Source organism: Capricornis sumatraensis, chromosome 6, assembly GCF_032405125.1.
Source record: "Capricornis sumatraensis isolate serow.1 chromosome 6, serow.2, whole genome shotgun sequence".
Classification (NCBI taxonomy): Eukaryota; Metazoa; Chordata; class Mammalia; order Artiodactyla; family Bovidae; genus Capricornis; species Capricornis sumatraensis.
The window spans coordinates 59,119,786-59,137,577 of record NC_091074.1 but is presented as its reverse complement, the minus strand read 5'-3'; the positions used below and the strand labels follow the sequence as shown (position 1 = coordinate 59,137,577).

General features: G+C 36.8%; 1 protein-coding gene across 1 annotated transcript in view; it reads left to right on the top strand.

Moving 5' to 3' along the window:
• The first annotated feature begins 426 nt into the window (after positions 1 to 426).
• The window catches only part of CARNMT1 (carnosine N-methyltransferase 1), a 38,754-nt gene continuing 21,388 nt past the window's right edge, over positions 427 to 17,792 (top strand). The window contains exons 1-3 of the mRNA XM_068974317.1: positions 427 to 674; positions 6,963 to 7,158; positions 7,985 to 8,148. Of these exons, the coding sequence (XP_068830418.1) occupies positions 427 to 674; positions 6,963 to 7,158; positions 7,985 to 8,148 (608 nt within the window). The remainder of the gene's footprint in view (positions 675 to 6,962; positions 7,159 to 7,984; positions 8,149 to 17,792) is intronic.

The window sequence follows — 17,792 nt, the reverse complement described above, 5'->3', positions numbered from 1 at the left end:
TTCCTTTCTAGTCTGTTAACCTTAATCAGAAGTCTGGCTCTAAAGCCGGAACCACGCGGTTCCCCTAAGCGGCCAGCCCTAACGCACCGGCAATCTCCTTCACCCCACCCATCTGGCACTTAGCTCCGCCCACTTCACGTGTCGCCGTGACGTCAGCACGCCGTCGCAGAAGCCTGGCATCAAATGAGCGCAGGTGGCTGCGGTCCTTCGTCGGGCTCTCGAATGCGCAGGCGCTGTCGTTTCGGGAGCTCTGAAGAGCTGGCGGAGCCCGGCGAGGATGGAGGCCTCAGGGCGGCGGGGGCGGAGCGCGCCGCGAGCAGGGGGCATGTCCGCAGCGGGCGCCGTCTAGAGGAAAGCCGAGCAGCCACCACCACGCTTTCAGTCGCGGCGAGACGCAAGCGAGCCAGGCTGAGGGCCGCGGCGGCGATGCAGCGACGGCGGCGCCCACCGCCGCCCGCTTCTCAGCTGCCGGAGGGCTGCGGGGGAGGCGGTGCCGGCTGCGGGGGAGGCGGCGTGAACGAGGAGGTGGAAGTGCAGTTCTCCGCCGGGCGTTTGGGCTCCGCCGCGGCAGTTTCGGTGGCGGCGGCGGCGGCCGCGCGCAGCACGGAGGAAGAGGAGGAGAGGCTCGAGCGCGAGCACTTCTGGAAGATCATAAATGCCTTCCGCTACTACGGGTAAGGAGCCCGTGGCGGACCCCGGCTCAGCCCGTCGGGGCGCCAGCCGCTTGCGGCGGACCCGCCGGACGCCACGCCTCCGGGGCGTCGGAACCGGGCCGCCTGAGCTGACCTCCTGGCCCCCGAGTCATCTCGCACCACCTTAGCCCCTCCCGGCACAGCACACCCGCGTGTCTGCCGCGCCGTCTGCTGCTCAACCTCTTGTCCTCTGACCTCAGGAGCAGATTAGCCCTCTTGCCTTCCATCCCTCGTTAAAGGTTTGGCTTTGAGGCCCGTGGGGATGACCGGAAAAGTGCTGTAAGAATTTCAGATAGAAGATGTTGATGGTAAAATCGTCCAGTGCTGGGCATGATTTGTTTGTGTTGTCGATGTCCTCCAAACTGAACAGACGGAGAACCCAAGTTCACCTACACGTGGGATGCTGTAGGACATTTTTTCCCAAACTGTTGCTAGTTCTTGTTGAGGGCAGCATTAAGATCCCCCGGCCCTCCCGGTCCTAGCCGCACCGGCCCCCCTCTCCCCGCCCCCGGGCGCTGCGAACGCACAGGCACTTTTGTGGTCCCCTACCCCCACCCCCTATTTGGCGCGGTGAACGCACAGGCACTTGTGGTGAGCAAGTGAATGATGCCACTCAGTGTCTTTAACTGGTGGGTGAAATTAAGGTCGCAGATAGTCCGGATGTTCTAAAATTTGCAAATTTTTAGGGAGGGAAATGAGAGAAAATACTGTAGGAGCCGCCTTTATGATCTTTTCTGCAAATATGTATCGAATTCTCACTGGATTGGGCATCGTGGTAGGACTTTTAAACTTCCTAACTTGGACTTTCTTATAAATAAATCTTAAAGTAGCTTAGTCACAGACTTGTAGTTACAAGAACTGAAAGGGACTTAAAACAACTGGGTTTTCAGGTAAAGAAAGCACTTTTATTCGTGTGAGGGATGAGTCCACCGACTACTGTGTTCTAACTCTGCATTTGGAATCAGATAGATGTGACCTCCTACTCAAGTAAAGACGGGCTCCTGCTGTGCTTTATGCAAATTTTTTAATATTGCTTGACTGACCTCCTCAAGGGCAGGGACTGAGCCTTATTTATTTTTATGTCACCAGTGCCTGGCGTTTTGTTGGAACTCTATTTTTAACAGGACGAGTGGTAGCAAAGAAGTACATTTGTCCTTCCCAGATAGTTTGTCAGTTTGTAACTGATGATTAGTTTGTTACTATTCTGAATTTCAAAACTTGCTTAATAAAAGCTTATTTAGACTCTGATTACATTTGTGCCGTGACTTTTTGAGGTTGAAAGATCTTGATGAAATAATCTACTAATTAAACCCAGGCATATGAACCATGGACCACATTACTTACGGAGGGAAAGGCAGACAATCAGAATTGAATTTGTTGCAAGTATTATGTCTGGAAGAACCATACAGGGAGAAGAAGGAGCTGACATTAGGTAGCTGAAAGTGGTAGGTACAGAAAAGTCTGGTATATTTTACTGTTGAAAAATGTAGAAAGAATATTGGGAAATGTCCTGGGACTGTAGTAAACACAGTTAAAATGTGTGTTTGTATATTAGGTGTAGTATGTATTAGGACTACTTTAGATTTGATATTTATGATTAAGTATCAGCTGGGCCTTTTTGTGGGTGAGGGCAAGGGATTTTGATCTGAAACTAGGACCCAAGTGTGGTAATATAGAAAGGGGCCCTGTGTGTGTGTTCAGGTGGTTGTGATACTGTTTTCTATACACCTCTGCCTCTTACATAGCAGTTCAGTGTGAGATCGAGGAAAATTTCATTTTTTACAACAATCCTTTTTATATATATGTACTCAAAAAAATTGAAATCCCTTATACTAAAAATAGTATACAGTTAAACGTATGTTTAGAATTACAGAAAGGATTGTGTAGCAGAAAACACTGGATTATTACCTTCCAACATTTTATAATCTTATAGACCTGTGCTACCCAATATATTCAGCCACTAATCACATCTGGCTGAATTTAAGCATTAATTAAAATATAGTAAGATTTACAGTTTGTCTTTTCAGTCTCAGTAGCCACATTTCAGGTGCTCAGCAGCCACATGTGACTATTGTCTGCTGTCTTGGACAATGCAGATGTAAGCCTTTCCATCATTGTAGTAAGTTCTTAGGGACAGTCCTATTCTAGACCATTAGCAGGTACATCCAAATATTGGAGAACTGGGTTTTACTGCTCACTGTCTTTTCATCAGGATATAGGAGATTTAGATAAGGGTCGTGAAGCAAGAAATGTCTTCTGATTAATATTTTCTCTTTCCAGTGGCTTTCAATTTTGTACTTCCTATAGATTTTACTTAGATGACATAGTCTCACTAAGGTAAAATGATTATAGCAAAAAATGTTAGCCTTAAATTACCACTTTTGTTATAAATGGAGATACCTACTCATATAGGGTATGCTACATTTGAAATATTAAAGGTCTTGTCAGAAATGTCCTACTTTTAGAAATAGCAGTTAGGTGGGATCTTAAAAACTGAAATGTAGAGCTCATTTTTACAGATGAGGGGATAGGCATGTAAAGAAGTAAGCAACTTGCACAGGGTTGTCCAACCAAATTGTGGTAGAGTCTGGCCTGAAATCCAAAAGCATTAACTTAAAATTTACCCTATATTAGTAAGCAGTGATGCTAGTAAGACAATTTCAACTTTGGGCATTTAATAAATATTTAAAATGGGTTGAGACACTCTGCTGAATAGATACGTTTCCCTGTTTGGAATTCTAGAATAGTTCAACAGGAGCAGAGGAATGGGTCTGTGATTCTTGGCTAGATCTATCATTGGACCCACTCTTATAAAAGATGACTGAGTCAGAGTTGGGGTCACTGCCTTGTAGAGGGAGCCTGAGGTAGGGATACACTTGAGGAAATACAGCCACTGACCCTACTTTCTCCTCTTAGGTACCCAAGGATGTGGCCTTTTAATGCTGACTCAGTTCAGAACCAAGGAGAGTCTGAAGGTTGTAAAATATTCCTTTAAAACAGGGTTGGTAAACTTTTCTTAAAGAGCCAGGCAATGAATATTTTAAACTCTGAGAGCTAGGTGGTCTTTCTTAAAGTGTAGGCCTGTGTGCTTGTGTGAAAGCAACCACAGGCAGTATGTGAAGGAATGAGCATAGCTGTGTTCCAGTAGAACTCTTTACGAAAACAGGCAAGTAGCCAGGAGGTCATAACTTGTCCACTGCTGTCTTAAGCACGTTGGTGACGTAAGCATTTACAGAAGAGTGAAATTAGCCCCAGTTAAAAAATCCCACACAGGAGCCTGGCAGGCTACAGTCTATGGGGGTCACAAAAAGTCAGATACGACTGAGTGACTGAACATGCTTGCACATACAAAAGGATTCTGGTCCTCTTGATCGTGTGAGCTATGAGAAGAGGCATTTTAGGATGACTCATTAATTTCTGACTTGGTGGATGTATGGTGTACCATTGATCAACAGCAGCCATTTAGGAAGAAGTACAAATTTCTTTGGTAGGACATGTGCTAAGTTCAGGTTGGAAATGTTGAGTTTTGAGGTGTGCTCAGAGGGAGGTTGTAGGGCATCCAGTGCCCAGGAATTCAAAGAAAGAATTACTGTGAGACTGTTTAACCTGTTGACAGTAAATTATAAACTGTTGCAGCTCTGTTTGATGACTTTAAGTAGTTTCTTAGTGTCATACTCTACTGAGAGAAGTGTCAATTGATACAGTTTTTCTGAAAATCAGTTTGTATCAAGAACTTAATAAATTCTTACCTTTTCTGATGTGGTAATTCTTTTGGGAATTTGTGGTAATTTTTTTTCCTCCAAAATATAGATAGATTTTGAACACAAAAAGTACATTGTGTTGACAGGTAAAGGTATCTAGATGCCCAGTGTTTGGGAAATAGCTAAGTAAATTTTGGTTGTGTAAGATGGGATGATGAGCAGTCCTTTTAGTCATTTGAGAACTTTTTTCTGCCCTGGGAAAATTATTTTGATAAGGATGAAGAATTTCAAGTGTTTCTAAAACTTTAATGTGTATGTGAGTCATTTGATGATCTTGTTAAAAGGCAGATTACATTTTAGTAGGTCTCACATGAGACCTGTGATTCTCCACTTCTAACCACTTCCAAGTAACATGCTGCATTTTTGACTAGAAAGGTATTAGATTACTTTGTCTTAAACAACAGCAATAAAGCAGAAATATGCCAGAGTTAGAAGTACTTACCTCTAGAAGAGGAATTATTAGGAACTTACCCCCCCGAGTACTTTCACTGTTCTGTATTTTTCATATTTTTGCTATGTATACATTAGTTTCATAAATTAGATATACCTCGTATATTTGAGCTCTAATTATGTTTTAGGCACTGGGCTAAGTGTGTAGTGTGCATTATTTTGTTACAGTTTCAGTGAAATGTATTAGGTAGGCAGAGGGGTATACTGGTATTTGCCTCATGGAGTTTTATGCATGTTTTTCAGAATAATTCATTTTAAGTGACTTGGTTTAGTGCCTGACACTTAACTAAATCTCAATAAATCATAGCTTCTATCATTATCATCATTGTTATATATTCCTTGTTTATGTATATGAGGCAGTTGAGGCACAGAGAAAGGAAGTAACTTGCTAAGAGTCACAAAGCAAATACATAGCATAACCTGGATTTCAGTCCAGATCTGTTAGACTACAGAGGTCTTAAAAAGAAGAAGAAGCAGCAACAGTTGGTGCAACCACTGCCAACTCCAGTTTACAGTATCCCTAACCACCCTCAGAATACCACCACACACAGGTGGTGGTTTTTGCATAAGTTATGTCAAGGGTTTCTTCAGAATCTCCTTAGATGTGACTGTTCAGAAATTAGACACTGATTTGACATAAGATAAAAATGAGAGAATTATCTGGATGACTAGAGGGATTCGCGCAACTGAATGAAAAAGAATATTTTTCATTTCCATTTAGTACTGAGTAAATGCCAAAGAACGTTTAGAAGAAACACATCATGCATTTATGTATTTGTTTATTTGTATATGTAAAATGTAAAGAATGATGTAGTGAACATCTACCACCCAGTTTAAAAAAAGAACATTGTCTTATCCTTTTCCCCTCAAAGGACATCATTTTTCTGAATTTTCATTTCCTTGCTTTCCTTGTAGTTTTTCTACATATGTTCAGTCCCTAAAATATATTGCTTATTTTTATATAAGATGAAATTTGTACATTATGTATTTTTCTGCAACTTGCTTTTCTCCAACAAATATTTTGTTCCTGAGTTTTATCCATTTTATTGTGTGTAGCTGTATTTATTGATTGTATTCCATTGTACAACTATACTGTATTTTCTTTGTTCAGTCTATTGGAGATGGACTTTCTGGGTTGTTCCAGGTTTTTTGCTTGTTATTTCTTACAGTGCTGTGATGAGACTTATTCATGTGTCATGTGCCCATTTGCAAGAGTTTCTTGATTTTGTGTCTAAGGTGTATTGATTGCTAGGTCATAGGGAGTGTGCATATTAAGTTTTTACTAGGTAATGCTAAATTTTCTGAAGTGGTTATACTAACTTATGCACCCACCATCAATCTCAAGATAAATATTCTAAATCTTCCACATTTTTACCAATATTTTATATAGTCAGGTGTTTAAATTTTGCCCATCTATCTGACTGATGTAAAATGATATTTCATTGTGAGTGTATTATTTAACTTTTAAATGATGTTCTTTTTAGGTTTTATAAATTGATTGTCCTCAAAGTGACCTTTAGAGTTATCTGGAAACTGTTGTGAATGTTGTTGTATAAAAAGCTATAGAATTTCAGTTTTTCATTTGTTTACTATTTTTGTGGCATGTAAGATCATTTACAATATTTAAAAAAATTCAACTTGGTTGACTTAAAACACATTTTGTGTATATTCTGATTTTAGAGCAGCATTCTGCTACTTGATGGATAAATCTAAAGCATTCAGCTGTTCTGCTGAAAACCTTTTTTGGAAATTGAAATCATAAAAATAAACTTACTGTGCATTAATCCTCTTTATGTTTGCTTTTTTTTCCTCCCTTCTAATTGATGCAGATGTTTTAAACTATTGGTCTTTTGTTCAGTTGCTTAGAGAGTTTGTAATACAATGACAACATAGAAAACTTCATAGTCAGTATCCTTTAAAAAACTGAAAGGTTGTAAATGGCTGGACAGTATACATTATAAGGAAATAATTTGTGCAGGAAGACAACCTTAAAATATTTTAAGATTGGCCTCTGGTGAGAATTCTTTTGCCAATTAAAAAAACACCTTTTATGTTTTAGCACCAGTATGCATGAGCGAGTGCACCGAACAGAAAGACAGTTTCGATCACTCCCAGCTAATCAACAGAAACTACTTCCTCAGTTTCTTCTTCACTTGGACAAGATCCGGAAATGTGTTGATCATAATCAAGAAATACTACTGACCATTGTGAATGATTGCATACATATGTTTGAAAATAAAGAATATGGAGAAGATGTATGTCAAATTTTGTTCTCTTTGTTTTTATTTTAGGATTTAATCTCTATATTTTGAGATCTTTCTGGATTTCTTTTCTGTAATTTTCATGGCTCATTTGCTCTACTTGGAGAAAATTTTCACTTATTTTGTTCAGTCCCTTTATTAGGCTTGATAGCACAGTATACCGGAAACTGGATTTGTTGGCAGATTGCCCCCGCCCCCCCACAACATACTAAGATAATTGTTGGCATTTTGATACACCTTTCCATAGTGTTCTGACTATTACAGCATGTGGAGTTAGTGACGTACATTTTTAATAAACAATTTTACTAGCTGTGTAAAATTAATTTTACCTTGATATTTTCAGAATCTTACATCTATTGATATTCATCTTTTACTTTAAAAAAAAATTGTTTTTACTTATAACTCTCAAGGGACTGGCAGAAATAGGAGCTCAAGTCATTTTTGTATCCACAGGGTAGATGCAGTTGGGTCACTTGAGCCTGTCCATGCTGTCCCATGAGTGACCTGAAGGAACTCTTCCCTGTCTTAGAGTTTGGTCTGCATAGCATTCCAGTTCTGATCCTCTCCTGAGTACACATTGCTTAGTTAGATGGTGGCTTCGTGATTAATGAACCATAGTTTATTGAGGGCAGAAGTGAGACCACCAAACTCCTTTCATTTAGGATCTCAAGCTGCACTTGAACCCAGGTTGAGGTGAGAGGCTAGTGATTTACCCTCTAAACCATCTATAAAGTATCTCTATAGCATGATTATTTAACTATAACCATATGCAAGAGTGATTACTTTTTGAAAAACTAATTGATTTCTGTTTTTTAAACAGGGAAATGGAAAGATTATGCCAGCATCTACGTTTGACATGGATAAGTTAAAATCCACATTGAAACAGTTTGTGAGAGACTGGAGTGAAACTGGGAAAGCAGAAAGGGATGCCTGCTACCAACCAATCATTAAAGAAATTTTAAAAAATTTTCCAAAAGAGAAATGGTAAATAGTATCTTGTTTTTAACCAATTTCTTTATGTAAGCACTGAGTTTCTCTAAGAGAAATTTCGCAGTCTTGATTCATTTTTACAGTTGTTGAGTGCCTGTATATTTTCATGTGTTGGTGTATGCTGTTACATGTGCTGTTCTTGGATGCTTCATCTGTGTGAGATTGCAGTTAATGTTTTGAATAATTATTGTTCTAGCACTATGGGAAATTATCTAGAAATTAAATAATGGTTAGATTGAATGTTTATTATCAATGATGTCTATCCTTTTATAATTTGTTTTATGGCAGAGCAAAAAGCTCTAAAGCATTTTAATTTTCCTCTTTATGGCATATTTGTATGCAAATGAGTGATCTATAGCTCAGAGAAGAGATTCTTAACTTTTTTATGCCATGAAAACTTTGAACAGTCCGAAGCCCATCTTTTCTTTTTCAGTAAAACATTTCTAAATGAGTAAAGTGACATACATAGGATTGCAAAGAAACCAGTTATTTTGAAATATGGTTATCAAAATGCTTAAGCAAGCTTGTGCTATAACCTGCTTTTTTATCAAGTATCACATTAAATGTCTTAAAAGGAGATTTTAATAGAGTTTGAAAATACCTGAATACTGTATGTTATTTTGAGACTCTCAACAGCTAATATGAAGTGAAAATATATATAATGTATAATTTCTGTTGGTGATAAAGTCACAGGTACTTCTAAAGCTACTCTTGTTTGTTGGCTGCATTCACAGCTGATAGAAACATCAGTTAAAGGCTAATGAAATTAAAATGTAATTTTCTTTTCACCCCCTTGTAGGTACAGTGAATTTTTTCCATAGACCTCTTTGGTCCATGGATCCCAGGTTAGGAACCTGACTCAGAGGTTATCTGTTTAAAGAGAACCAATGGATGGAGTTCATTCTATTGTTTAAAGGATCTTTGAGAAAAGAAAGCCTCCTTTTCCTCATCTTCCCCTCTTTGTTGATTGACATCTTTCAGTTTAGATGTATCTATCCAGAAATTTCAATACGTATGTATATGTCCCTTCTCTTTTTTGAAAACATTTTATTTTGAAATAAGTTCAAAGTTACCCAAGAAGTTGTATGGATTGTATAGAGAGCTCCTGTGTATTTTTCACCTAAATTCACCAGTTCTTAGCATTTTACATTTGCTTTTTTGTTTCCTTTTCCTACTTCCCTTCTTTCTTCCCACCTTTATGTTTTTATCCACGGCAGTACGTATACACAATTATTTAAACTATTTGAGAGATCAGTTAGTATTATATCATGTTTTTTACTGCCTATTATTTGAGTTTTTTCTTAAGAACAATGATAATTCACTTACATAAACCCAGTGCAGTTACCAGATTGAGGAAATTTAAACTTGAATACTGTCTTATCTGTGGTCTATATTTAAATTTCACAAATTATCCTGATAATGTCCTTTGTCACACTTATTTTTCTGTTCAGTCTAGGATCCAGTCCAGGATGTTACGTTTAATTCTGATGTCTTTCTTAGTCTTTAATCTGGAAGAGTTCCTCGGCCTTGTTTTTTCTTAACTTTCATGACGTTTTTGAAGAATATGAGGAAGTAATTCTATAGAACATTCTTTGGTTTGACATTGTCTTAGACTTCTTCATGGTTAGGTCTAGATTGTGTGTCTTCTCTCAAACTAATACAGAGTTGATGTATCCTTTTCAGAATATTACGTTCAGAGATATGCAATGTCTGTTAGCCCCTCATTGATTTTAATCAAGATGTTGTTTTGTTCTTCCCACTATTTAGTTACTGTTTCTCTTCTTGCAACTAATAAGCAGTTGTTGAGGAGATACTTTGAGACCATGCAGTTAGTATCTTATTCCTTTGCAAACCCTCTCCCTCCTAAAATTGTCATCCATTGAATCTTGGATGGACTAACCTTGTTATGATGTTGGTGGAATGGTGATTTTCTAACTCTACAGTTACCAGCATTCTATTAATATTCTTATTGATTACAGGGATGACTCATGGTTCCTATTTATTCAGTAGGTTATAATCCATTACCATTGCTTTTTAAATTTTCATCTTTAAATTTCCTCAGATTTGGCCAGTAGGATTCCAGTTGGTTGGTGCCTATGTCCTTTTGGCATGGCATGCTTCAATTGTTTTTGGAGCACTTCCTTACTTTCTGGAATAATAAAGACATTTTAGTTCAATCTTGTATCTTTCCTGCTTAAGTCCTGGAGTGGGTATTTTCCCAAGGACCTGTTCCTTTTAATGTAGAATGGAGTGTAGAGACCAAGATTTGGCACTAGGCATGTTCATTGTTCCTGAGATGTCATTGCTTATGGGTCTTTCAGTAGATAGAACTAAAACACACACCCCAAACACAAGAGATCATGAGTTCATGTTGGTACTTTCAATTCTAATCCAACCCTGTTGGATTCCTCCCTTAGCTTCCCCCATTCTGTCTGTCTGTCTTTTCCACAGTGCAAAACCTGGCTTCTGACATCAGTATATTTGCTTACTCACTCAGTCCTACAATACTTGGGCTTCCCTGGTAGCTCAGATGGTAAAGAATCTGCCTGTAATGTGGGAGACCTGGGTTCGATCCTTGGGTTGGGAAGAATGTCCCTTGGAGAAGGGACTGGCTATCCACTCCAGTATTCTTGCCTGGAGAACTCCATGGACAGAGGAGCCTGGTGAGCTACTGTCCATGGGGTCACAAAGAGTCGGACACTACTGAGCAGCTAACATTTTATTTTTCTACAATACACAAGTTTCAGAATTGTTACCTCCACATTATAGGAAAAACAAAATTACCAAAAGGAGTTCAGGATTTGCCAGGAAGTATTCTCCCCCCTAAACTAAGGATTTTTAATAGAAATATTCTTAACTGTTTTACTCAAATAAGCTCCCTTTCAGCCTTCTCACCCTAGGTATGGTTATGTTTTTTATGTGAAATCCAGTATATTTAGGTTTATTTGTTTTTGTTTGCTTTTAGTTTTAAGGTTGTGTGTCCTTGCCTCCTCCCCCATTCCTGTTGGTTTTTTAATTTTTTTGATTTGTGGACTATCATCTTGACAAAACTATATTAAAAAAATGATATTCAGAAAAAATGTCATTCATTCCTCTGTCTTTTCTTTACCCCACTCTACCACGTAGGTAATCAGTATTATTGATTTCTCATTTATCCTTCTTGTTTGTATTTTCTGTCTTTTTTATGGAGGTAAGTAGGTATTTTTTATCCCCCTCTGTAGGTATCCCCTTTTGTCATACACAAACTGCAGCATAATAGATATTTTATTTTGCACTTTGATTTTTTTCACTTAATGATACATCCTAATTTAGCTGTATATCAGTTCTTGGAGGTCTTAGTCAGTCCTTTTTTTTTTTTTTTAAACAGTTTCAGACTACTTCGATCTCCTATACTTGGTTATTTAAGTAAAGAAGTTGGCAGTATCTTGCATTTATAATGCTGTAGTTAATAACCTTGTGCATGTTTATTTTTTGGATTGCTGGAGATGTATCATTAATGTGTAAATCCTTAGATGTGAGATTGCTGCATCTGGAAGGTAGATGTATATTGGCGCAACAAAATACCATAAATTTAACTGCTTAAAACAGCACACATTTACACTTCATAGTTTCTGTGTGGGTAGGGATCTGGACATGGTTTCACTCTGTGTAGGATCTTACAAGGCTATAAACAAAGATATGTGCTGGACTTTGTTCTCATCTAGAGACTTGACTGTAGAAGGATAGACTTCCAAGCTCATGCAGATTGTTGGCAGAATTTGTTTCATTGTGGTTGTAGGCCCTGGCTTCTTGCTGACTGAGGGCTAGAAGCCTATCTCAGCTCCTGAAGGTCCCTCACACTCCCCTTGTGGGCTTTCACAAGTGGCTACTTAGATTTTGTCAAGCTGGCAAGAAAGTCTTTAGAGTAAGCAGGCTGTTACATTATAAGACTTCATTGAGTGTTTTATAATGTAACACAATCATAGGAGTGACATGTATTGGCGTTGCTCAGTGGGTAAGAAATCTGCCTGCAGTGCAGGAGACCCAGATTTGATTCCTGGTTTGGGAAGATCCCGTAGAGAAGGAAATGGCAACCCACTCCAGTATTCTTGCCTGGATAATTCCATGGACAGAGGAACCTGGCAGGCCACCGTCCCTAGGGTTGCAAAGAGTCAGAGTCAAGACAGGACTGAGCAACAACACTTTCACTTTTTTCATATGTATGTATGTATTTCTGGACTCTCTGTTCTATTCCATTGGTCTATATGTGTTTCCTTATGCCAGTACCATACTTATTTTAATTTCTATAACTTTGCAGGTTTTGAAGTCAGGAAGTGTGATTTGTACATTTTATTCTTTTTCAAGATTATTTTAGTTCTTTGGGGTTCTTTGCAATTTCATACGAATTTCAGAATCAGTTTCTCCATTTCTCTGAAAGAGGCTGTTGGAATATTGCCAGGGATTGTGCTGAATATGTAGATTGTTTCTGGTGGTATTGATATCTTAATGAGTAATGCTTCCCAGGTGGTGCTAGTGGTAAAGAACCCACCCACTAATGTAGGAGACGTAAAAGGTGTAGGTTTGATCCCTGGGTGGAAGGACCCCTGGAGAAGGGCATGGCAACCCACTCCATTATTGTTGCCTGGAGAATCTTACGGACAGAGGAGCCTGGTGGGCTACAGTCCATAGGGTTGCAAAGAGTTGGACACACCTGAAGCGATTCAGCACTAGCACTAATTCATGAATATAGGATGTCTTTCCATTTATTTAGGTATTCTTTATTATCTTTCAACCTTGTTTTTTAAGTTTCAGTATACAAGTTTTCAGTGTAGCATCTCCTTGGTTAGATTTAATCCTAAGTTTTTCATTCTTTTTCATGTATGGAATTGTTTTCTTAATTTTCTCTTCTGATTGTTCTTTGCCAATGGATAGAAACAGAACTGATTTTTTAATGTGTTTATGTTTATTTTTATGTGTTGCAACTTTGCTTAAGTTGTTTACTAGCTCTAGTAGCCTTCTTGTTGATTCTTTGGGATTTTCTACATAAAAGATCATCTTGTTTGTGAATAAAGGTGGTTTTTGCCTCTTCCTTTCCCATTAAAATAGCTCTGGAAGTACGTCCTTATCTAGTTTCTGATCTTAGAGGGAAAGCTTTCAGTCTTTCACTTTTGGGTATAATTTTAGCTCTAGGTTTTTTATAAATGCCCTTTTTTGATATTGAGAAATTTTCCCTCTCTTATTTCCTGAGAGTTTTTGTCATGAAAGGATGTTGCATTTGTCAAATGCCTTTTCTATGTCAAATGAAGTGATCGTTTTTTTTTCTTTTTCCTATTATTAATAATTTTCTTTTATTCTGTAAGGCTACCTTTGTTTACTTTAATAAGTGCTACAAGTTATTTTGTTAATTTTTATCAGTGGTCCTACATTAAATATTCTACAACTGTTAGAATCATAATCTAGTCTCATATTTCCTCATTTTTCATACTTTTTATAAATGTTTTCAGTTTAGGGAACTTTTATAAATATTGCTGCTTTCAAAAATCTTAAAGATTCTTCTAGTTGGTATACTCAATGTATGTACTATCTATAAAATAATAGATCATATATTTTACTAGTCTTTGTAAATATAAAGTCCAGGTATTTCTTAATATTCAAAATATCTTTGTTTCTGAAAAGTAAGTTGTGAGATAAAACTCTTTACAGTTGGAGTATACTAAAGTTTGGGTATTTTTGGAAGGCTGAATGTCAAATGCATATGTCAGCATAATTTCTAGCACTTTAAATATGATTTCATTCATACTTAGTGATCACTGAATCATGTATATTGCCATAGTATCCTGTCAGCATGATAATGTTAGCCATAGTAAAAGGGGATCTCATGGTTAAAGGCACTTAATTGAACTAGCACAAGTATTATTTTATTGTTATTTACCTGTTATTATTAGTAGTAGTATTTTTATTACTGTTGCCAGATAAAATGTAGACTGGTGAGAAAAGGATGAATTAACTTTAATGTTTCTAACAGGTTATTTTAATATAAAAGAATGATTTAAAAATGTTTTAAATAGGTATTTTACAGGATTCAAAATTTTAAAGGTTTCAAAGGATATAAAATCTCCTCCCCAGTTACCCGTTTCCCTTCTCTGATAGTAATCACTGTTATAAAAGTAGGCAGGGATGTATGAATTTTAAATCAAGTGCATCAAAATATCAAACTTTTTTTTTTGTCATTCTGGTACCCAATGGAAAATTTACATATTTTTTCTTCTGTCATTTGTTTTGCTTGTTTAATTTAGATTGGTTTCCTTAGAGCATATAAGATGAGTTTTTCAAAAACCCTTAAAAAATAAGCCTAACAAAACATAGCCAAGTCTTTATCCATATTAAAGTCATAACTTTGCCACGAAAGGTAAACTCTAAGTCCTGAAAAAGGGACATGATTGTAGTGCTTCAGAATTCAGGTAAATTCTGGTCAAGTTTGGGACTCAGATAAAATTTTTAGGATTCTGTTTGTGCCACAGCAAACACCTGTGAATTTGATATTGTTATACTCAGGCTGAATTTCAGTAATGTTTATGTCAGCTAGCCTTTTGATTGTGTTCTTTTCTTTTTGAAATTTCAATAAAGGCCTTTTCTAACAGATCTGTTTGCAAAACATAATATACTTAAATATGCATAAATTAACTATTCCTGTGGTCATTAAAATACTTTTTTTCTGTGTAAGCATATTTGTCTTATCAGTTTGTCCAATTTGTTCCTGTTGAGAATTTTTAAATGTCTAAGTTTACAAGTATAAGCAGCTTTGAAGCTGACAGACTGACATGTGTATTGGGGCCTGTTTGTAAATTAATGAAATGCTGTTTTAATTGTGCTGAACACCAGATACCTCAGTTATTATTAGCTCAGAAATTTAGTGCTGTGAGTTTATACTTGCTAAGGAAAGAGAGATTCTTAGGTTCAACTCCTATTTGAAATGGGAAATCACAACCATGTAGAATCATATTCTTTTATGAATCCTGAAAACTACCGGATTGTAGTTCTTCAGATCTTAGTTTCATTAACCCAGTCTATTTTAGAAGAATTTGAAGTGTTATTCTGTCTGTTTGTGGGTGGTAAATCTATTATGTCTTTGCCTCTTAGAATATGTCTAACCCTTCAAGAAGACTTTTAAAATCCTTTAAAGATGGCTTTTTCTACTTAGATTAAAATAAAGAATGTAAGTTATAAAAGAATTATTTGCATCTGAAAGAAACCATTTTAAAAGAGCAAATGAAGATTGCCAAATAATGCAAAGGTAGTTTAGAGACTGAAAATAGTCTCTTTAATATTTTAAGAGATGTTAAGATAAAATAAATAAGATATTTAATATATCTTTAATCCAGAAAGCTCTCTTAGACCAGAGAGACAAATAAATATTTCAGATTTCTTTTTCATCAAGATCCCAAGTGCCTACCATTCCAGCATTTCAAGTACTTAAAAATCTTGAAAAAATTTTTTCAAGTATTAAAAAATAGTGGAAAAACAATTCAAGATGATAACCTAGTAGAAAAATAGTGTAAATAGTAAACAGATAAAGAAATATAACATGCTTAATCTCATAAGAAAATGCAAATATAAAAACCATACTAAGATGCCATTTTAATCTACTGCAAGAATTTGAAAATTATATAACTTTCTGAAGGTATGAGGAAACATATGTTGCTGGTGGAAGAATAAATTAGTAAAATTTAATGGAGGGCAATTTGGTAACATTGAACAAAATTCAGTTTTGATCCTTGCAATTCAGTTTGGGGAAAGCTTTCTACAGATAAGCTCCTGCATACGGACATTATTTATGCCAAAGATATTAGCTTTACTGTTATATAATAAGACATTGGAGGCAATCTAAATGTCCTTAATTAGCATTATTATTTTGATACATTATTTTATAGTATTAAATGGACTACTTAGTCATAAAACAGATTAAGAAAGCTCTGTGTACTGATTGGGAAAGTTCAAGATATATTAAATCAAGAATTGGTAAGCTTTTTCTTAAAGGGCTAGCTAGAAAATATTTTAGGCTTTGTAGGCATTGGGGTCTCTGGCTACTGACTATCTAGCTCTGTTGTCATGAGAACATTGCCATAGACAGTACATAAATGAATGGACATGGCTGTGTTCCAATAAAACCTTTTTACAAATACAGGTGACTGGCTAGTGGGTTATAGTTGCTGACCCCTGTATTAAATGAAAGAAGCAAAGTGATGAACTGGGCATATAAACAAAGGTATGAATGAAGCACTGAAAACACTGAAAAGTGAGTTAAAGCTCTGCCTGGGATATTTGGGAAAAGAAAGACTTTATAGATAAGGTGATAATTTAAACTAAGTTTCTGTAGGTATGTTGGAGCTCTCAAGATTACGGTGAGAAAGTGTTTTCTGGAATTGATTAAAAGTTGTCTTGGTGATGTACGAAGTTCTTTGTTGGAAGAAGATAAATAAGTTGGGACCATATTTTTGAAGGGACTAGACACTAATTCTGATTTCTAACCCATTTTCTAGTTTGAATAAAGTGTCTCAACATCCAACTCTATTAAACCGTGACATTTTGCCATATTTATTTCAGATTTCTTTGTTGTTTAACAGTTGAAACTGCTCTGCAAATCATACAGAGCACATTCTTCTCTCTGGAGATAACAACTAGCATAAATTTGTTATTCTAATCTTAGCTTTCTACATTAGGTACATGTTTATATATACATATATGAATAACACATTGTGTTCTATATGTTTTAAAAGATTATATAATGGTTTGTGATGTCATTTTACAATTGTTTTTTGCCCAGAATTGTGTGTTTATGAGTTCTCTGTATGGACTAGCAGTGTTCAATAGAAATATAATGCAAGTCACCTATGTTGTTTTAAATTGTCTAGTAGTCACATGAAAAGTGAAACAGGTGAGATTAATAATATACTTTAAATAACCCAGTATATCTAAAACATATTAACATATAAGTATGTTATAGTATATAAGATTTTAATGAGATATTTTACATTCCTTTATACTGTCTTTGAATATTGGCATTTATTTTATACTTGCAGCACATTTCAATAGAACTAACCATATTTTAAGTATTTAGTAGCCACATGTGGGTAGTGGCTTCTACCATGTGAATTGTGATTGTAATAGAACCAAACTCTTCTGATGCTTGAAAGTTGTACATACACTTACCACCAGGGGTCAGCTAAGTGTCATCATGCTGACACACCAAGAAAAAGTATTTTGTGTGTTGGAATTCACTTATTTGCAGATGCTATGCAAAAATTATTCTCTATACAGTAAAGGAAACTTCTCCCAAGAACAGCGTTTACTGATGGTAAAATAGCTGGAGAGCAAAGGTTGGTATAAACATGGCCAACCACGGTGCAACCATGGCCTCTTCAAACCCACAAGTGCTCTCTGTACTCTTTATTCTTGCTTGTCTAGAAAAGCATTAGAAGTTTCCCACTATTATCAGGGGTGTTACATTTGTAGTAAATATATTGCTTATCCATCAGTTCAGTTCCTCAGCTGTGTCCGACTCTGCGGCCCCATGGACTGCAGCACACCAGGCTTCCCTGTCCATCACCACCTCCCAGACCCTACTCAAATTCATGTCCATTGAGTCGGTGATGCCAACC